At 34.7% G+C, this 21,340-nt stretch overlaps 3 protein-coding genes across 6 annotated transcripts; all 3 read left to right on the forward strand.

Moving 5' to 3' along the window:
• The first annotated feature begins 236 nt into the window (after window positions 1–236).
• Window positions 237–6,627, forward strand: LOC145613222 (flap endonuclease GEN-like 1). Its single transcript, XM_081668283.1, has 8 exons — window positions 237–703; window positions 1,216–1,392; window positions 2,207–2,377; window positions 2,702–2,883; window positions 2,987–3,230; window positions 4,370–4,490; window positions 5,103–5,593; window positions 5,802–6,627. Exons 1-8 carry the CDS (start codon window positions 506–508, stop codon window positions 6,045–6,047), a joined length of 1,830 nt encoding a protein of 609 aa, XP_081524409.1. The 5' UTR covers window positions 237–505; the 3' UTR covers window positions 6,048–6,627.
• Window positions 6,628–6,750: 123 nt separating this feature from the next.
• LOC145613223 (two-component response regulator ORR26-like) lies at window positions 6,751–19,116 on the forward strand. Of its 4 annotated transcripts, XM_081668284.1 has the most exons (14): window positions 6,751–7,531; window positions 7,715–7,763; window positions 7,908–8,030; window positions 9,647–9,813; window positions 10,149–10,202; window positions 11,262–11,343; window positions 11,508–11,640; window positions 13,460–13,717; window positions 14,752–14,852; window positions 14,972–15,075; window positions 17,673–17,825; window positions 17,900–18,196; window positions 18,281–18,357; window positions 18,514–19,116. In XM_081668284.1, the coding sequence occupies exons 10-14, from the start codon at window positions 14,973–14,975 to the stop codon at window positions 18,922–18,924; spliced, it is 1,041 nt and encodes a 346-aa protein (XP_081524410.1). In that variant the 5' UTR covers window positions 6,751–7,531; window positions 7,715–7,763; window positions 7,908–8,030; window positions 9,647–9,813; window positions 10,149–10,202; window positions 11,262–11,343; window positions 11,508–11,640; window positions 13,460–13,717; window positions 14,752–14,852; window position 14,972; the 3' UTR covers window positions 18,925–19,116. The 4 variants fall into 4 exon arrangements, with proteins under 4 accessions (XP_081524410.1, XP_081524411.1, XP_081524412.1 ...); XM_081668285.1 differs by lacking the exons at window positions 6,751–7,531; window positions 7,715–7,763; window positions 7,908–8,030 and having other exon boundaries at window positions 9,582–9,813; XM_081668286.1 differs by lacking the exons at window positions 6,751–7,531; window positions 7,715–7,763; window positions 7,908–8,030; ... (1 more) ...; window positions 10,149–10,202; window positions 11,262–11,343 and having other exon boundaries at window positions 11,363–11,640.
• Window positions 19,117–20,714: 1,598 nt separating this feature from the next.
• Window positions 20,715–21,230, forward strand: LOC145615696 (uncharacterized). Its single transcript, XM_081670754.1, has one exon. It carries the CDS (start codon window positions 20,715–20,717, stop codon window positions 21,228–21,230), a length of 516 nt encoding a protein of 171 aa, XP_081526880.1.
• The last annotated feature ends 110 nt before the right edge of the window (window positions 21,231–21,340 follow it).

Below are 21,340 nucleotides of genomic sequence, written 5' to 3' on the forward strand. Positions count from 1 at the left end.
AAATTCTATCAATCACCCACAATAACAAGTAATTTATTGTTTAAATATATATATATTTTTAATTTACCGATTTAGCAACTACCACTAATTAAATTAATGGTTCACCAAAGAATTACAGAGTACCTCTTATTAACATACTTTTTTTTTTTTTTTTTTTTTTTTTTTTTTTTTGAAAGATCTTATTAACATACTTGATGTTAGAGTAAATATAAAACATGTAAGGAAACATTTGTAATATTAACTTATTTGAGGAAAATTAAATTAAATTCTTTTTACACAATCTAGAAAATTGTTCATCATTATATTAAAAAAAAAAAAAACAATTGTTACCCCTGTCCGACAATTTTGTTAGGAATTGTAAATTGGTTCCACGAAAAACACAGACTGAAAAAATTCCTATGAAAAATTCTACCTTTACCCAAAACTCAATTATCCTCACTCAAAATTCCACTGTATAAGTAATCAAAATTCAAAATTTCTGGGTTTAATTGAGAAAATTAAATTGATGGGTGTTGGAGGAAATTTCTGGGATGCCCTAAAACCCTACGCTCGATATGAGGGTTTTGATTTTATAAGGAACAAGAAAGTTGCTGTTGATCTTTCTTTATGGATTGTTCAACATGAAACTGCCCTTAAATCTTCCCGTGTTCGTAATCCTCATCTACGCCTCACTTTCCTCCGTACAATTAACCTTTTTTCTAAGGTAATTTTCCTTAATTTTGATTTTATTATCTGGGTTTAGACATTTTTCCTAATTTTTGAGTTGAATAGAGAATGATCATAGTAATGTTGAATGATTTATTGATTTGAATACCCAAATGGTGTTTCTTGTTCAGAATTATGCTAGGATAAGAAATTACATTTGGGGTTTTTGTAGTTCTTTCAATTCATCAGTTTTATATTGATATTTGTTATTTTTTTGCAAGAAACTATGAGGGTGATATTAAAATGCAGGAATTTTTAGGTACTGTTCTGTTCAGCTTATTTCACCTTTTTAATATATTGAGTTTATACAAGGGTTAATAAGTTTAGATAAGTTTCAAATTACTACATAAAAGTTCATGAAAAATAAGTAGGCAACCGGAATTTGATTTTACTACTAAATAAGGTCATTAGTTCAATTTGGTTTAGATGTGTGAATACCAGGTGAATAGAATACAACCATAATTGGTGAAGGTCGTGGTTATTAATTATAGTGCTGCTGAATATTTGCAGTTTGGAGCATATCCTGTATTTGTTGTAGATGGGAAGCCATCGCACTTGAAGTCTAAAGCAAGGATAGCACGGTATTTCCGATCCTCTGGCAGTGATCCCAAGGATGTGCCTGTTGTGGAAGAGGGTATTTCGGTTGATCGGAACAAGTTTTTTGTTAAATGTGTGGAGGAGTGTGTGGTGAGTAAGATCCTTCACAGTTATTGTTCACAAGGCATTTTTTTTTTTATTAATCTGAAATTGTATGTGAGTAAGTGTGAACTTCTCCACAAATGTAGGATGCTGTTCTGCGTTGGTAATGGACCTAGTAGTGGCTGCAGGCCTGCAACAAGTTGCTTATATTAGTGACCTAAATTGCAAGCATTGGAACTGTTTTTATGATGATTATTCTATTTCAATACTTGTGTGTGTGTGTGAGTTGTATTGTTTCCCTTTAGGAGCAATTAGGGTGCAATATATCCATTTCCTGCGATCCCGCACAACTTTCTAATTTTGATTTTGTGATTGCAATGGACTGAATTAGTTGTATCATTGAACTAGAATTTGGTTCTTATTTGCTGTTTAGTAGCAATCACAATGCCTTCTGGATCAAGGGTATGAGGAAGATAACCCGTAAGGTTGTAACTACAGAGAAAGGCTGCTTTGTGCTTACAATGTGACTGTCCCATACGGCCATGCTTTACCTGGAAGAAGTCTGATGAGAGGCGTGAGAGGCACTGGGGTATTAATTTGTTGATGTCAAATAAGGCTTCAAATAGCCTCTATTTATCATATTATGGTTAAACAGTTTGGCAGGATTATGTCGTCTCAGGGCTTATCAGCTTTGATTGTCATTATCTCATTAGAATAAAGTTAAATCTTTTACTATTTCTGTTGCAGATCTCATCTAGTACTATCTCAATTGCTGTTGGCTGTAGATTTCATTTAGTCCAATCTCAATTATTTGTTTTGAATGACGAGTTATCTTTTCATAAGTTGGTGTATGCTTTTGCAGGATCTTCTCAAGCATCTTGGTATGCCTTTTCTTAGAGCTAGAGGTGAAGCTGAAGCACTTTGTGCTCAATTGAACAGTGAAGGTGCTGTAGATGCTTGCATTACATCTGACGGTGATGCTTTCCTTTTTGGCGCTAAGTGTGTGATAAAACACGTGGATCCTAAATCCACGGTAACTCCTTATCTTGTTCAATATCTCATATACTCTTAATGGGGTCCTTTTTTCTTCACTTTCTTGCAAATGGTCTTTTTTATACCCTGATGACCATTGGGACTGCTGAGCATGGATGTGAGCCCTTATTTGGCTTATTATTCTTTTGATCTGTTCTATTGCTACAGTCCAGTGTATGTTACAGAATATCTTTTTTAGTTTTTTGTCTCTCACTTTTATCTTCTGGCCCATTTTTTTCCCTCTCTCCTTGGCTTGATTTGTAATCGCATTGCTTACACTGACCAATTCCAAGTTTCATCGGTTTTGATTTTCCCTTATGTTCAGGGACCATTTGAATGCTATTTTGCGGAGGACATCGAAGTTGGTCTTGGCCTGGGGAGAAAACACTTAATAGCTGTTTCTCTTCTGGTTGGGAGTGATCATAATATAAATGGAGTGCAAGGAATCGGGATGGAAACAGCTCTTCGTTTTGTGAAAAAGTATAATGAAGATGAAGTTTTACTAAGGTTTGCCACTAAACATTTGAAATTGTTGGTTTCTTCGGTCATTTATAAGCCAGGCCAATATATATTTGGACATGGCTTTTAATTAGTTGAACTACTGCTACAGGTTAAGCGAAATAGTTTCTGGGCCCATGTTTCCATCTAATGCCAATGTTGGTTCTCCTGGAAAGTGTACAAGAAATTCGGATATGTTGCAGAAATCTAAAGCCCCTCATTGCTCTTTGTGTGGTCATCCAGGCAACAAATCTCTTCATAGCCGAGTGCCTTGTGAGTATTGTCATAGCATCGCAGGAGTGAATTGTAGTAAAAAGCCTCCTAAGTTCAAATGTGTATGCTCTAGTTGTGACAGGGTAACAATCTTCACTCATCTTGCCCCCCATTAAAAAATTTTGTTGAATAATTTTCCACGTGCCAAGCATAGCTTGTCAAAGTTCTGTTCGTATATTTATCTATTTATCTCTCTAAAGAATTTGTGGTAAGCAAAATATAATTTAAACATACGAAGTATATACACTGCTTCCTTAAAACCACAAAACTACGCTTTTGCTTTTGCACTACTTACATACTAACTTTTGATGCCTTCTTGGAGTGCCAAAGCTTAAGTTGGATCAATTAATTTGGTGCCTCCAAGTTCTAAGTGATCCAAAATGATCACTAGTAACAAAATCCAAGGCGAGCTCTCGTTTGAGCAAAGGGAAGCATCAAAGTTTATTTTTAAATGATTGGAAGAGGGAGGAGCTTTCCAAACTTTACACTTTAGCTTTTAAACTAAGTTACAAGATTTCAGAAGGGGCATAGTATGCTTGGATTTATACAAATCAACTAATGTTGTGAATGACCAAACTTTGTACCCATTTTGTTATCCATGCCTCCATGGTCATTATTTTGTGATTAGAAGAGGGAGGAGCTTTCCAAACTTTACACTTTAGTATTTAAACTAAAGTTACAAGACTTCAGAAGGGGCATAGTTTGCTCAGATTTATACAAATCAACTAATGTTGTTAATGACAAAACTTTGTACCCATTTTGTTATCCATGGTCATTATTTATGCATAACCTGTGAAAGTTTGTGATGTACGCTAGTGTTGAGTTCATATTATATGCTGTTATATATTACAACGTGGCATTGTCTCTTATAGGCAACTTGATAATGATTCTTTGTCTTAAGTTGTTTATTTGTTTTAGCCTGTTTTCATAGTTTTATTTTCCATTCCCCCTCTTCTCCTAGCTGTTTCCTGAAGGTGACAAAAGCTTATGTGTTCTATGTTGGAGGTCTCACTAAGAGCATCAGTTGTGGTTTTGCTAAGTTGCACACCAGAAAGCTTCGACACGTTTTGCACTGTACATGTTCTTGATTTTGTCCACCTAGTTTTTAGTTTTCACTCTTGCATGGTTAGGGCTTCCAGATAGCTACAAGAGTTAACTGACAATTGCATTCAGATTGTCAGATGACGGAATACTTATGCTCTGCCTGCCTTTTGCTTTACAGGACCGGAAGGAAAAGGAACTTAAGAAGAATGAAAATTTTCACTTAAGAGTTTGTAACAAGATAGCCATGGAGTGCAATTTTCCTTGCAATGAGATTATTGAAATATATCTGAGAAATGAAGGTGGCGCTTTATTCAAATTCTTTTAACTCTATTTAGAAGTGTGTATATGATTGCTGTAGACCTTCTTTTCATGTTGTGAGGTTAGTGTCTTTTGCATCAAAGAATTCCAGTGAAAAGGAAAGGTTAGAGATGCCTAATTTGGTTTTACTATAACTTATTGTTATAGAACTTTGTATTTCTATCGCAGGGTACCTTTTTGGAAAAAAAATTTATGTACAATTGATGAATATGCAACAGACTAGTTTCCCCAAATCACATAAATGGTTGACTTCACAAAGGGTAACTTTGATTGTGATTCAACTTAGCATATTGTTGTAAATGCTATGTGCAAAATCTGTTTTATTTATTTATTTATTTATTTATTTATATTTTTAAATATATATATATTTTTAATCCTGCTTCTTTCTGGACTGCTACTCAGCATTGTCAGCAATATCTGCTATATAGTCAATTATTGTTTATAACTCAGTAATATCAGTAATATATGCTATCTATTCAAATGCTGTTTTTTGAAGATTATATGTGCAGAGTTATTCATGACATTTCTGGATCAGTCACATTGCTTGCTGTTACTGTTGATAATCATCTAGTATCCACCATCTTTGCTTGCAGATATAGCTGAATACAGTGCACATCTATTGTGGAAAGAACCAGATATTGAAATGTTGATTGATTTTTTGGCTTATCATCTGTGTTGGGAGCCATCATACATTCGGCAGCAGATATTCCCGATGCTCTCCACCATTTTTCTGAGAGAGATGGCTTTGAATCCAAGTGAACTTCTATTGCTTGAACAATATAAGTTTGACTCTATTCTACGTCTAAAAATTAGGTATGGTCATCAATTTTATGTGGTCATGTGGAGGAGATTTGCATCATCGATGAGCGATGCCAACCTTTCAGTACCTTCTGAAGGATATTGTATAACATCCGCTTCTGAATCTGAAGAGACTCAAACGGATGGAACTTGCAATGGGTTGGATGAGTTGCATGTGCCTCAAATTCATGTTGATGGTGAAAGCAGCTTTATACTCACAGATGAAAATTTAGAGCTGGTCCAAGCTGCTTTTCCTGCAGAAGTTGACAACTTTTTGCAGCAGAAGGTATAGCTTTCATGAGTCTCATCTGATCTGTATCTCCTTTATTAATTACCTTTCAGGTGATAGTGATTGATAGATTTGTTTAATGCTTTTATTGTGTTTGTGCATTCATCATACTTGGTTGCTTATTGTTTAAAGTCTTTGGGAATTGGGGTTTCCCTTCTGGTTTCTCTTCTGACAATATCAATCTCATCTATTTGTCACTTGGCAGGAAGTGAAAGAATCCAAGAGAAAAGTGTCCAGATCTAGGGGAACATGCATAGAGTCACCGTCTCCAAATTCAGGCGGTGTTCAGCTAGCTATTACTGACTATTATCGTTCAAGTAAACCACTAAAGCAGGCTAAAGACAACCAAAATTTGGCTCAAAGTGAAGGAACTGGATGTTTGAAAGAAAAGAGGAAGGCTTCAAGTCCAAGCCTTTCTAAATCTGTGAGACGTCGGCTTTTATTTAGCTAAACCCCTTCCCTGAAAATCTTTTGTCTTTATTAACTTGTACATATTATCTTTTGTAAGCTCTTGGTACCGTGTGCCATGTAGGTTATATTTAAGCATGTTTAATCTGCTTGTGCGATTAGGTGGTGAGCTGGTCTGATGGAAGCTAGTTTCTGCTCTCACTAACACGTGTATAAATATAATGTATTTGGGTTCTCTTTATCTTATTGCATGTCTAACTATTTCTGATGCGAGGCAATGCTTACACAAGCAAGCAACTGATTGGCTAGAGCAGGATAAGAAGGAAGGAGAGAATTGCATAGATAAAGTAGTTTGAATGTGTTGTGCTTATTAGAGTGACAGCAAAAGGAAAAGGAGGTATTGATAGAGGAGTGTAGTAGTTGCACACCACCAAGGTCTACATGTATGCAAGAATTTTCTTTTTTTGGAGAGAAACCTTGTTTAACAGTTGTCTCTCTTTTAGTGCTCTTCTCCATACTAAAATAAGTGTCTACTAAAATGATTTAGACAATATGAAACATTAATGCAATACAAGTATCTTTTTGATTGGATACTAATGCAGTATTTTCTCAATTCTGAAACATATCATCTTTTTAGTCTGTTTGCATTACATTTCAGTTTTTAACGCCATTGCTATAACTAACATCTCTGAAAACATTTTTATTATGTGATGGAGTAAGGTAATCAGTCACATAATAATTAGACAACAATTGAGTATGGTTGTATACATGTTTTAATTAGTATCAGTATTTAGTATGAAGAAGTAAGATTGATGTTCTTATGACCCTTGAGGTTGTGTTGGTCCTATATTCAAGGATTTGCATGGCTTTGCTGATGTTTGGATCTCTGATTGTGAATTTCTCTGGTGAAGGCTTTGTAGCATCAGTGGCCAGTACAGGAGGTCCATTACTGCTGTGTCATTGTGTATAATTTTCCAGGTGTTTCTGAACTGATGCTATGTTGTTGATCACTCATTTTTAATACAGGCGGTCTCAAGGAAGTTCTGTCAGCACAAAGAAGTTGAGTGCTTATCCTAAATCTATTCCCTTTAAAATATGAGAAGTTTGCTACTGTTCACTTATGAGCAGTGTTATTGCGATTTTTTCCATTTATTAAATAATTTTTCCCCCTGGTTTTTTCTCCCAGCCATTGCTTTTGAGAAATTGAGTCTATGTACTGTACTCCTTCCTGTCTCCTCCACGATCCTCCTGATCAACTTCTCCCACAATGTCTCCATGTAATCATTCTTTCTCTAGGAGTTTCTTTCGTTTGAGCAGCAAAAATGGCAGGAGGTGGGCTATCAACAAATACTTCATCTTCTGCTAGATTTTCTAAGGATGCAACTCCTCCACGGTCGTCCTGATCAACTCCTCTCACAATGTCTCCATGTAATCATTCTCCCTCTAGGAGTTTCTCTCTTTGGGCAGCAAAAATGGCAGGAGGTGAGTTATCAACAAATGCTTCGTCTTCTGCTAGGCTGGCTAAGGGTAAGGTTTATATTAATTTTTTTTTAATCTAATTTGATTTAATTTTCAATCACTTCACTCTGGAGTCCTACGGCTGCCGCTTCTTGCACCGATTTCTTGTCCATTATACCTCTACTACTTTTGAAATCAAATTTTCCAATTCTGCTCAAAAATTAATTTGGATTTCCATTGCTCATACATCAGCCTTCATCATTGGATGGAACACAAAAGTATGAAGCTAAAAGTTCTCAAGGTCATTGAAAAATTATTTAATTTTCTGATTTGTTATTTTTTTTAATTGATTTATCGCTGTGATTAATATGTACTAGGTTTTATGGATGTTTGTAAGGTTTTTTTCCCCCTTTAATTGACTTGTTTTTTTTTCTTCTATTTGAAGGTTGAACAGAACTGAAAATCAAATTGGAAATGGCAGAGATATGAGTTTTTTTTTACTCTGTAGTTGTTTTTTGAGTTGAAGCGGCTTCTGAACTTTATCTCCTCCATTGAAGTGGTGTCTGAGGTAAGCTGTCTTTATTAATCTCATCAAATATCGTATTCACAATCTAGGGGTCATCGTTAATTTACTTGTCAGTTTGGTTTAGGATTCTTCTAAGATTGAATATTGAACAATGGTTATAAATAATAAAGTTTTAAAAAAGTTGTATGACTGATTTTAATGACATTTTTGAGCAAGAAGAATTTTATGTCAGGTTGATCAAAAGGTGCTGTTGAACAATTATATAAATTACTGAATTTCATAATTAAGCTATGACCTGTTTTGTTTGAATCATTGATAAGGTTTGTTTCATAATGGTCATATTTTGGTCAATTTTTCCAATTTAGTTTGATGAGTTGTTCTGGGTGCTAATTTTGTTGATTAAGTTGCATTTTTTAAGCAATGTGTTGAATTTTGATTAGTTTAACACATGTATGATTCGGAAGTGTAGGTATTTTGGCCTGAATTTTTATTGATTTTTGCATTTTGGTTTATTGAATATGATACTCTTTTAATTCTAGTTGAATTGATTATTTTGGTGATTAATATGATTGCATTTGGGTGTTTTTTGTAGGTTGGAAATCACAGTCTTATTTTATCCTTAATCTAGAGTTTTGTAATCTCTATCTTTATTCTTTACCTCACGATTAATCATGTTAGGGTCAAAGTAGCAACAGTATTTTTCCATGTTAGATGTTGAACTCCCACCTAGTTGTGTAATATTAGGCTTCATTAGGATTCTTCATTCTATAACAATCTGTTTCCTCTATTGCTAACAATAACCTTGTAGCTATTTCTAGGCATGACATTTAGGCAATGTACTGACTGCCATTTAGACATTTAGACTTTTGAGCTTCTTTGTACACAACAAAATACCGAAAGCGAGGGGTAGGGGGAGAATTTAGTTGGTTTTTAATGCATCAAATCCTTTCTGTGAACACTTCATACATATGTATGGAAGAAATTAATTCATTGGAGCTGTAAATCTGTTGATTAGTGATCAGTTGAGTTGTTGTTTTGTGGAGGCGGTTATGTTGTTTTTGCTGAGGAATTTCATTTCGGCATTGCGATTATAGTATACTAGAGAAAAAAAAAATAATGATTTGATGATAGGAGTATAAGTTCTATCAACAAAAAAAAAAAAGAACCATGAATTCTTTATTCAGCAAATCTCAAACTTCAAATTTAGCAGTTGAGTAGTTCTTGAACTGAATGATGTAGTTGAGTCAAAATTAAGCACAAACTGGAGCTTAGTGAAGTAAAATCAAACTGAGCTGAGCCATGTTGGTGTTTGCATGATGCATTTGTGTCATGTGTACAGGGGAACACAAGGTAGTCGCTTCCCACCTTACCAAGTTCCAACACTGATCTTGAATCTGTCCACAGCTATCACAAAACTCTTTCTATAATTATTTAGAATTTAAATTTAGGTCATTAAGTGGAGGCAGCAAAACAACTGGTACTATAGAAATTATACAGTATAGAGCTCTGCCTAAGCTGTTTTTTTTTTTTTTTTAAAAAAAAAAAATTATATCCTTTTATCTACTGATGTATTGTGCATAGTGGGGTGTATAATAATGTGCTTGTGTTATCCGAAATATGTCTGCTTTCTTATTTTGCCTTTTGTGTTCCTTTTGCAGATTGTATCCAATTATTTGTTAGAGCCTATTTGTTCCCACAAGGATCTTGGTAAAGAAGTTGCACATTTTTTTTTTCTTCAAATAGCAGTTAATTTTTTGATAATTAAGGAAAACAAAATGCTAGACACGGTCATGTGTTGGACCTCTTTGTCTCTGCACTTGATCAGGTTTGTCATTTTTGCTATCATACTTGCTATTTCACTATTTTTTGTTCTCTCTGATTGTTGTACTGGTGATATAAGCCTTCTGAGTGAATCATTTATTGTCTGTATTTTGAGATAAGAAGTAATCATTTTTCTTGTATGTGATGCTCATCAAGGAAGATCTAATCTATATTCATTTGAACAATCTGAAGACTGATGATATAACTTTTCAGTTCTGAACAATTAAATCAAAATGTGACATCTTTAGATGAGATTTTTTTCCCCCCTCTTAAAACAGTGTTATTGCCAATAGCTGTATTTATAGTTGACTATAAAGTAAAAGTTATTTCCTTTTTCAGGTTCAAAATCGTCATAGCATCACAGTTTAAACTTCAAAGGGTTAAGAGATCCAGGTTAGAGATCCAAAAGCCTCAAATTTTTCAGCTCTTGTTGTGGGATTGACTAAGTTCAGAAACTATAGGAACAAATACTCTGGGTTTGAGCTGTATCTTATGACTGTTATCTTTGTCTGTTGGAACAGAAAAAATCTGTCTGGTCTAGCCTCCCGATATTGAAGTAGAGAGTATTGCTCTAAAACCTCAGTACTTGTAATTGTTTTAAGCTTCTAAAAATAGATGCTAAAATTTTTTAGTAAGACTATTATTAAAGGAATTAGGGGATAAACAGGTGTAACACACTTCAATTGAGTTTTTGCTATGATTTTACATGGACTGAATTTGTTCGACTTTTGGCTTAGAACTTGGAGCCCATTCAAAATTTCAATCTTACAACTGTCCAACAAAGTGTTCTGTTTTGCTTGTTGATCTTATTTAATCAGTTAATCCTTACAGAAGAATTTGCACGCATTTTCCTCAACAAATAGATTGTCCAATGCTGAGTTTTTTTTGTTTACTATCAATCTGCTATATGCCTATATCCAATATATTATTCCCAAATGTATTATATTTTGTAATGGCCTCTTGATATATATTGCTAAGGGGAAAAGACTGAACTACATATTATATGCTACCTATTTAACAATATAGTGCTTGTTAAATTGATGCTATTACCCTTTTCCTCATTTAACAATATCCGCATTTAACAACGTTTTGATAACTTGGGGGGTTGCTCGCGTTAGCGTGCAGACCACCAACTAGTAATAAACCTTTAAAATGTTAGAATTTGTCTACTGTTCCTTATGAACAATGTAATGATGATTCTGACTTAGAAGTAAAGTAAATTTACCATTTTGCCCCTATGCTTTACCTGCTTTTTCTCTCTCTTAATTTTCTTTTGAAGCTTATTCTGCCTTCCCTATCATCCTTTTCCATCCCCTTGTTTTCATTCTCTTAATCCTTATCTTTGTTTTCCTCTCTGAAACGATGAAATTGCAATATTCTCATCCTCTTATTTTCTCTGTAATTTCTTCTCTTTTTCATTATAAAATTCAATACGAAGTATTATCAATTTAGGTTGACAGCAGATCAAGCTGTTATGAGGAATCGCAATTCAACCCAAGTGTCAGAAGAAGATAAATGCTTTGGACAAATTGAGGTGTATGCTCTTTTTTTATATTTTTTATTTTAATATACTGTTCTTTAAATGGATTATATGAAGTGATTTTTATTTTCTTACTTAGGCTTTAGTTTGAAGCTTAATTATACTCTTTCTGCAAATTAATGCTCCTGAATTTTTGGATATGGAACGAGGTACTGAAGAATTGGGGTTTTGTCATCAAGCTTTTCTCCTAGGGTTTCGATGCTACCGTTTGTGGGGGTTTCCTCTGTCTTTCAGTTGGTGACTGAATACTATGTATCACTTTGTCCCTCCTCAATCCCCTTGCAATTTTAGGTAATTTGCGGACCTAATTTCTTTTCGTAATTCTACTTTGATTTTCTGCATTTTGGTCATGGAAGTGATTTATAAAGGTAATCATTCATAAGTTTATTGTTAGATTCTGCATGCATATCACTCGTCAGTATCCAAGTTCTATTAGGATGGTCATGACTTTAGTAGTTTGCAAATTGCAGGACTAATGTTCGGCCAGAGTTCCTTGTCTTCTTCACTTGTGACTTGTCACTTTATTTTTCATTTTATTGTATTTTATTTTTTTGTATTTATGGAATGATTGTGCCTGATCTTATCTTTATTAACATAAATCAACAATCAAAGCCTTAATCCCAAGGATGGGTTTGATTATATGAACCAAGATTTTATCACCAGTACTCACCAACCATGGTTCTCTCCTTTTATTTCCTTCTTTCCTGTAGTATATGTTCCTACTTCTTAATGCCCTTTACTCTTTCCAACTAAGTCATCTTTGGCCTTCTCCTGCTTCTTCTGAGATCCCCCTGATCCCGACCCTTTCCTTTCCTTATTGGTTTGTATTTCAACATGCCCAAACCAATGCAATCTGTTCTATCTCATATTACCGTCAGTGTCTGCCATCATAAGTTACCTCATTATCCTCAGAACACAGTTCTGCCAATCGCGTCTTTCTTATACGATCCTTCCTGAATGCCTGGCCCAAATAGCAACGCTGCTTTGATAGCCGTTTGATAAAATTTATTCTATAGTCATAATACCCTCCATTTTGGCCAAATGGTTTTAATATTATGGGGTTTTTGATCAATTTATTCATTCTCCTGCAAAATTGACCCAATGTTTTTAAAACACATGCTCATTGGCACCTCCTGACCATCCAATGTTACTTTATTCCCAGTTGAGTTCCTCCCATTGCTAAAATTACATTCTATGTACCCATTCTTGCTCCAACTTAGTCTAAACCCCTGTGGTTCTAGATTTTGCCTCAATTGCTCCAAGTTGGCAATAACCCCCAACTTTAGCTTTATTTACCAATACAATTATCTTCAAACAGCATACACCCAAGGTATCTCACCTTAGCTAGATCTTGTTAATTTTATCCAATATTGTTGCAAAGAGGGAGAGCGCAATGCCAACCCTTAGTGCTGTCCAATCATAAGTAGGGAAATCCTTCGTGACTCCCCCTCAATTAATAGGGAAATTATTTTTCAAGATGCATAATAAATTTTGATGGACCACACTTATGCACTTATGTCACCTATCCTCTTACATGATCCTCTGATTTTGAGGTATTGTTATTTATCTTGTTATGCCCATATTAGAGGGTCCCTTATGACGATTCATGATAGCCGACCCCAAATCATATTGGGACTAAGGCTTTGTTGTTGTTTTTGAGCCACCTAGAGCAGTGATGCAGTCTGTTGATGTTACTACTTTTCAAAATTCCCTTCTGTATCCCATGCCCCCAAATATAAAGGAAAAATAACCGTGTCTGAACTTGAATTGAAAGTACTGATGTCAGCATTGCATTTGAGCATCTAACTACTTATTTTTCAGTCTAAATACACATGAGGCTGTAAATCTCACATTTCAATTTCAAAACAAATTATTTGGATATACAAGTACAGTGATTAGATTAATGATCATTGTACTTGATACTTAAATAGTAACTTGTTAAACTATCCAGGGTAATATTATTAATGAGAGTATCATGTTTCACAATCTGTCCCTCCAAGGAAGGTTAATCTCTTGTCGTAACAGTTATTTTTGTGAATTAATAGCATTAATTAATTGTGGAAAGTTGATAGTTTTCTTTGATTATGGGCTTGTGCTGTGCATGTGGTAGGTTCTTCTTCTTCTTCTTCTTCTTCTTCTTCGCCTTGAACGCCTTAATCCCATTAGTGGGGTCGGCTACATGAACCAACATGAGGACTTCCCAGGAGGTCACTCATCCTAGTACTCCTCTCAATCATTGTGGCTCAAAGGGATGTGACAAAGTTTTACACTGGTTGTCACCGGCCTACCGAAACCCTCCTCTTTTATCCAAGCTTGGGACTGGCAGCGGAAAACCCACTGGCGGAGTTAAATGTGGTAGGTTAACAAGGTAATAATGAGAGCTTCACGTTTCATATTCTATCCTTTCTTTACAGCATGAGCTTCTTGTTTGTGTTGTTCTTCTACTCCATTCTATTTTGAACATGAAACAGGGCAAGTTCCAACTCTCATATCTCCTATACCATGTGTTGTGGCATCATGTATCAGGTTCCTCAATCCTCATATCGATTTGTGGTTTTGAATGTCCCAAATTCTGTAGAGTCGACCTGGTATCTTTCACCTCTGCCCTAGAAATGACAAATTGAAAAGAAGAAAGACCAGAATTTACACTTAAGGGATGTTTCTCTTCCACAATATATGTGAAAAGATGGTGGCTGACGGGTTTGGACTGGAAAATCCTGGACTTAGCTTGTTAACTTTTAAGCATTAACCAAGTGAAACAGAGGGAATTCTACCCCCCAAAAAATGTTATTTAAATACAATTAAGGACCTTGGAACAAAATAGCCCTCTTACGAGTTGATAACTTTTTACTAATTTATGTACTCCCCCTACAGGCATTGTTTGAGCCCTTTTCCAAGTTTTAATTCGTTTGCTATACCACTTGTTTTTTCCATACTTTTTAATGCGCTTCTTTAATTGTCTATTTCTTAATTTTCATTTTACAAATTTATCAGTAACTTTTTGAAAACTACATATCAAGATGATTTTAGCAAGACCCCCCACATGACTGTTTTTTCTTGCATATTGGTGAGAATTCGTGGTCATAATTTGAGCTCTTCAACCAATCAACCGAGACTATAATACATGAGTACGTCTTTTGGAAACCGATGCTTTGTCCAAGGAAGGGTAATTGTCATGTGTAAAGGCTTGTCTAATCAAATTTTACCTTAACTACATTTTGTCACGTTTTTCTTCGGAACTAGGACAAGTCTGTTTCTGCCTTAAACGCAGTTTGTCGTATTGTTTTTGTTTAGGTGTAACGGAACTGAAAATCTGTTGTGGTTTGTATTCTTTATGGAAATTAATCCTACTTTGACTTATATGGTAGATTTTTTCAATCAATATGACTTTTTTTTCTACAGCCTAGAAGCTTCCTGTCGTTTCAATTGGGAGCGTTACTTATACCAAAGATATTACGGCACACTTAAGTCATTTTTGAGGCTCCTAACCCGACATTTATAAGGTCTATTCATCTATATAAAGCCTATTCAGTTCCTCATCTCTCATTTATAAACATCACATGTTCTTTCCTCTGCCTCTATATTTCTGCATCCTCCCCTTTCTCATAGTGCTTTTTTGCAGCATGGATACTGAGCGTTACCCAAATATCTGCATCTTGCTCGTGGATCCTGACCCTAGGTCCTCACAAAAGACATTGGCCCTCTTGGTTAATTCGAATTACAGAGGTTTGTACTGAATCGTGAAAATTAATCTATTGTTTTCGCATGCACTTATATATGAGTACTTGTTTCTTGATGTTGATTAGATTATTCTCATCAATACCTCTGTGTATATCCTGATGATTTGTCACATTTTGACATTGGCGTTTTAAAATCATAAATTAATCTATAAATTAATGAACTTTTATCAGAAAACATGTTTGTGCTGTTTTTTATTTTTATTTTTTATCCCTTCGTTTTAATATTGCTTTACAAGTTGCTGTATATTTGATTTAAAGTATGAGAAAATCAAATCGATTTAAAAGTAAATCGATCGTGTCAAAAGTAAAGAAAACTGTCAATTTGGATTGTTGTAAATTTACATATAAAATCATAATGTTACGGGTGGCATTTTGACCGTCCGATCTTGGAGATCTAACAATCCAAATTGGTTCTTAGCTCTCATTATGGATTGAGGTGTTTTTAAGAGCATTGAGAGCGTGATATGGGTTTATGTCACAATTTTGAAGGTAGAAAATAGATAGATACTTGCTCTATTGCTTTTTATTCGTTACGTGTTGAGTTTTACGTTCACCAATACACATCTTTGATCTAGATATATTTAATTAAATTTGAGTAAAATTCTTTAAAAGATAATTATAAATAAATATATTAAAATGAATCTATTACGATTTCGCGTGATTTGTTTTTAATGTTTATAATATTGTGTTTTTGTAGTCAAAGATTTTAAAATTGACCATTAAAGACAGATGTTAAGTCTTGTATGGAATAGATAATGGATATTCAACCATTAATATCTTTAATTACCGATAAACATAAATTCTAAAAAGTTGATATTTAAAATATATATCATGACGAATATAATAAGATCCCACATGACCTTTTTTTATTTTTTATTTTTTTATTTTTTTTATTTTTTTAACGTATAAATGACAAAACACGGTCAAAGGAAAGTGTGTGAATATTGAAGTCTAAACGTGTCAACTAAAAAAACTGGAGGTTGTATTTTTGAAAAAAAAATTAAGTCAAAATTGTTTAGTAAATTCGATTAAAAAAATAATGTTTAGGACATTTTCCAATTAATAAGGATGGTCTATGTTAATTATGCATAAATTATTCTATGATTCAATTTTTCATGAAAAATATATCCATACAATTGAAATATTGTATTATTTTGAAAAGAACAATGATAGTGTTATTAATTTATTTATTTTAAATAGAAAAGTTTTATTACACCATTTCTAGGTTTATGGCTTAATACTGGAGTAGTAGAAACAAGGGGGGTGTTTGCCCTGTTTGGCATGTTTATTTGATGGTGGGATTGAGATCCTAATTGTATTGTTTGGGGTGTTGGGAATAAAATGTGAGATAAGATATAGGAATAGGAAGGGGCTATTCCCACCATTCTTTTACCATTGTAGGGAGGAGGATAGGTATCAGGTGGATGGGAATTGAGTTGGAAATATGGATCCATTTAGCCACTGGTTAATTTGAAGAAGAGGATGTGAGTTTATAGATTATGTACAATTGCTATTTATTCTTGTTACCACTATTTATTCTTGCTTATGAAATGGAACATGTGTATCTCTCTTTTTTTTATTTTTAATTATTTATACTAATATAACATCACCCCGTCTAATCTCCAAAATCTCTTTTTTAAGTACCAAGCGCCTCATAATGGATGAATTCTGCCTGAAGCTAGGATTCTATTTTCCTTTAATTTTGAACTATTACTGGTTGATGAGATGTCAGTTATGCAGCTGCTGGTAGTGCCTAGCTGGCAGCATAACTCTTAGCTATTACTTGTTGATGAGATGTCAGTTACGCAGCTGCTGGTAGTGCCTACCTGGCAGCATAACCGTTTGCTGTGTGGTATAGCAGGATTGTGGGTTTACATGTAGTGATATGGCCTAAAAATATATAGAGCTTGTATTGTTCTTCCTATCACTAGTCATCTGGGATTTTTATACTACATACGTATCATTTTATAGAACCCAAAAGTTGTTTTGCTTGCTTTGTTATTTTTTTTTGTCTAAATCTTGCATTTGATTTTTCTCATGAATGTGAACCTAAGCTGACTGTCAATTAATAAGTTGGATGTTGCTTATACAGATGTGTGTTGGAAATTCTCATGAAAAGTATTCTTTGAAAAAAATATCTTTGTAATTTTTACTACTTCCTCTGTTTTTTTGAGTTCTACTTGGTTACTACAACTCCAATAAACAAGGAGAATAGGAAAATCACCATTCATATGCCCTTTTTGGGTTCTTTTGGGAAGGGAAAGGTTTAATGGGTCTCATTTTGTGGGGGTGTTGGACCATATAAAGAGGAAAAAACTGGTAAAATAAGGAATAAGAAATAGTTAGTGGAATTTTAAAAAACTGATATACACCAAACTTCAAGAAAATAATAGGTTTTTTTTTAAAAGGGCTGTAAATGATCAAAATGTGTCCTGGTTTGAGACTCTTAAATTCAAGTGAATGTACATTAAGTTTTGGAGATTGTGGTTGTTTCCATTCTTTCCCCCATAGAATCTTGCATATATTATCATCACCTCTTTATTGACATTTACTGAGTAGTGCCTTCTTTGGCTGCATCACTAGTCGTCACAGCTTGCCAAGGAGCAGATGCTCTGGAGACGTTGAAAAAGAAGAAACGAAAGGTTGACTTGGTGTTGATGCCCACCAAATTGCCTGATATGTGCACTCTTGAGCTTTTAGACACCCTACGGAGCAAATTTAAGATGGCTGTTGTCAGTAAGTGCCAGTTTCACTTCTTTTCAATGTGTATGTTAAAATCTTTTCTCACTTAATTGTTGCACTTTCTTCAGTGCTTGTTGATACTGATGAACCATCTGCTAAGATAGAATTTCTTGAGAAAGGAGCAATGCTCTGTTATAAGAAGCCACTGGACTCGAGGAGTGCTGCAACCTTGTGGCAGCATGCTTTAGTAAAGGAAGTAGAACTTTCCAGAAAATCCCGTAAATCCTCAAAATCAGGTCTGACCATTAATGATTCTGTGAAGATCCATGTAGCAAAGAGAAAATTTGTAGGCTCGTCTTCATTTACTTGGACACCGTATCTGGAGAATATTTTTATCGGAGTTGTTCACAATTTGGGAGTTTATGGTAAGAATCTAAATAAGTATTTTTAAATGATGCAATTTTTTATATGATTATGTTTTAATGTTTTTACTTTGACTTTCAATCCAGATGCTGATCCATTAGAGGTTCTTCATCGTATGCATGTTCCTGGGCTCTCCCTGGATGTTGTGACTGACAAACTGCAGGTTTGTTTCTGTTGTAATATGGGTTTCAAATTTTCTATGCATGTTGTAGAAATGACTGAAAATTTGCAAGCCTGCTGCTCCTTCAGACTCTTTGTTTTTCAGAATAAATTTTACTTGAAAATTTAATTGCTGTTGGTGTGTGTTTCAATGTTGTAGGAATATCAAGCAAGGCACAATATCCCGGACCACCCCCCTGTTCCAATGCTTATTATTGACCTGAATGCTGGCATCCAACTGATGGGCCAAAACATCCATACCAATCCTGGACAGGCAGTGGCCCAAGATAATCCTGTGGCAGGTTCTCTGCAGAATCCTCATCAGGATCAACTGAACAGAGCTAGAGCTTCCGAAATGGCGACACAGCCATTGGCACCGGTGACTACAGTGCCAGATTTGCCTCATGTGCCTAACATGTCCCAGCTGCCTGAAGCTTCAGTGCCTCCAGCAAACACAGCTGAGAGGCTCATTCTACCACCATGGCCTCCTACTCTTACTGACCTACCTTCATCGAGTGTGGCACCACCGGCACCTGGCCATGGAGAGGATGAGGGCAAGCTTGGAGGTTAAATTCAAGCTGTCAGTTCTTCCTTTTAATAATTGTTTTCAATAAAAATGACATGGATGTTTGTCAAACCTTGATGAAACTGTTGGCTGATATGCCCTTGTCAGACGATTTGATGTTTTTTTTTTCTCTGTTGTTGGAAGTTTGGCTGCAAACTTTGAATATTTGCTTCCCGGTATTGCTTTCATTTTCTATGATGTGATGGTTTTTTTTAATTTCTTTCTCTTAAAAATGTGTTTTTTTTTTTTTTTTTTTTTTTCTTTTTTTGAAACCGAAAAAAATGTGTTGTTTGTGTGTGTTATATTTCTTTTTTGGATAAAAAAGATATCACAAATATTTAAAAAAATCCGGTGTACACTATTTTACTGAATGGCGGATTGGCGGCGGAAAGAAAATAAAGGTTTTACTTACCCAAGTTAAACTCATATTTCTCGCTCCTTCCTTCTTATTTTCCCCTTTCAGATATTATAACTTCTCTCTCCTCCTTTTTTTTCTCTCTCCTCTTCATTTAACTTTCTCTTCCATTCTTCCTTCCATTTATTATATCCCTTCGTTTTTCAAGTTTTATGTCCACAAACATGTAGATAGCAAAAGCAGTTGAATTTTGCAGCTTTCTTACAATTGAAGCAAAAATGCCAACCTATAAAGCATGGTGACTAAAAATTCTGCAAACCGTCAATGTTAGTAAAGTATGAGTGACTGGAACATATTATGTTTCTGATTTACATTTTATTTATTACTTTTTTTAAAAAATTTTGTTGTTATGTGATGTGGATCTTTATTATTTTGATTTGTTTGAGTGATTGTATTGTTTTATCATTGTTAATTTTGTGTATCGTATATTTTGGTTGATTTTGATACTTTGTTTTTGTGAAGAAAAAAAAAGGTCACTTTTATGAAAAAAAAGGGTCACTTTTGTGAAAATAAAGAGTCACTTTTGTAAAAATATATGTCACTTTTGTAAAAAAAAAGGGTCACTTTTGTAAGAAAAAAGGGTCACTTTTATAAGAAAAAAGGGTCACTTTTATAAGAAAAAGGGGTCATTTTTCGCAAAATGTTCGATGTACAATAAAATTATTGTACACCGGGGGCATGCAAAAGTTTTTGAAAAGATATATGTGCTTGGTTGCAATTTGCAGGATTTTTATGAAAGTAATTCCAGTTTCTTATACCCTCTGTTTGGGTACTCTACAAGTAAAGATGTTGAGTCAGTTGATCTGAATTCTGAATTCTGAATTACAGTTAAATCATAATCATATCATTTAAGCTTGTCAAAATGATGTTCTTATTTGGTGATTTAGAAATTTCATATTGAGGTTTTGAATTATCTCTGTACACAGGATTAAATTGTTGTCATATAGTTGCACTCGTCCATTCGGAAAATACAAGTGATTAGTTACACACTTGTACAGAGTGCATTACACAATTTCCATCGTACATCACTTGTTCATTGTATTGTCTCTATACAGATACATTAGGCAGCAAGTGTCTTTACTTAAGTTTGCAAGTGTGAAATTTGACTTTTGCACTATTCATCCGTCGACATTGACTTGAATTTTTTATACGAGTAATTAAGTAATTTTGATTACTCGTAATACACAATTGAATATATTAATCAAGTCAAACTGGTACACTTATACAACTCCGTATAACAGAGCGAGTAACCTAATCACTGTATAACTCCACTCAAAACATTCACAGATCTTTCCAGAACTCTCCAAATTAAGGTGAAAAAACCACGATTGTTCTTCAATACCATCATCTTCTTCCTCAGACAATCAAAACTCCTGCAACAATGGAGAACAGCAGCAGCAGCAACAACATGGTTACAGATTTACAGCAATCACAACAACAACAACTAACAGAGCTAATACAATCTCTCGAACAAGCTACTCTAATGGCGAAACAACTTCCGGCAACCTCCGACCCCGATCACCACCGCGTTATCTTCTCTTCTCTCTCCTCCGCTCAACTTTCTCTCACCTCATTCCTCAATGTTTACAGCAACAATATCGCCGACAATTCCGTCTCCTCCGCCGCCGTCGCCGGCGATGAGCCAATGGTTGCCGCCGACGACGGCGACGATGAGCAGAATTCGAAGGATTCATCGATGGAAAGAGTGGAGGAGAAACTAAGAGACATGCTTTACATTCAGAATAAGAGGCCGAAGCGACCGCTTTCGCCTTCGTCTATTGCCGCCGTTGAAAGGCGGCAGTTGGAGGATAGAGAAATAGTTGAAGTTGCTGGTGATGTTGATCCTGTTGCTGTTCGGTTGAGGAATTTGGACCTTGTTTATCAGTTTCATGGCTAAACTTAAGTTTAGTTTTAGGATTATATTTAATTGTAATTTAATTTCGAGAACGAAATATTGCATTTTTGGAGCAAATAAGTGTAAATTAGAGCTTGTATCACAATTTTCAT

This window comes from Chenopodium album, chromosome 25, assembly GCF_948465745.1.
Source record: "Chenopodium album chromosome 25, dcCheAlbu1.1, whole genome shotgun sequence".
In the NCBI taxonomy this organism is placed as follows: domain Eukaryota; kingdom Viridiplantae; phylum Streptophyta; class Magnoliopsida; order Caryophyllales; family Amaranthaceae; genus Chenopodium; species Chenopodium album.

Coding starts and splice junctions, on each gene's coding strand:
- LOC145615696 (XM_081670754.1), top strand. CDS start 20,715: ATGGAGAACAGCAGCAGCAGCAACAACATGGTTACAGATTTACAGCAA.
- LOC145613222 (XM_081668283.1), top strand. CDS start 506: ATGGGTGTTGGAGGAAATTTCTGGGATGCCCTAAAACCCTACGCTCGA. Junction 1,393..2,206: donor AATGTGTGGAGGAGTGTGTG/GTGAGTAAGATC, acceptor ATGCTTTTGCAG/GATCTTCTCAAGCATCTTGG. Junction 5,594..5,801: donor ACAACTTTTTGCAGCAGAAG/GTATAGCTTTCA, acceptor GTCACTTGGCAG/GAAGTGAAAGAATCCAAGAG.
- LOC145613223 (XM_081668284.1), top strand. CDS start 14,973: ATGGATACTGAGCGTTACCCAAATATCTGCATCTTGCTCGTGGATCCT. Junction 15,076..17,672: donor GGTTAATTCGAATTACAGAG/GTTTGTACTGAA, acceptor CTGCATCACTAG/TCGTCACAGCTTGCCAAGGA. Junction 18,197..18,280: donor TCACAATTTGGGAGTTTATG/GTAAGAATCTAA, acceptor CTTTCAATCCAG/ATGCTGATCCATTAGAGGTT.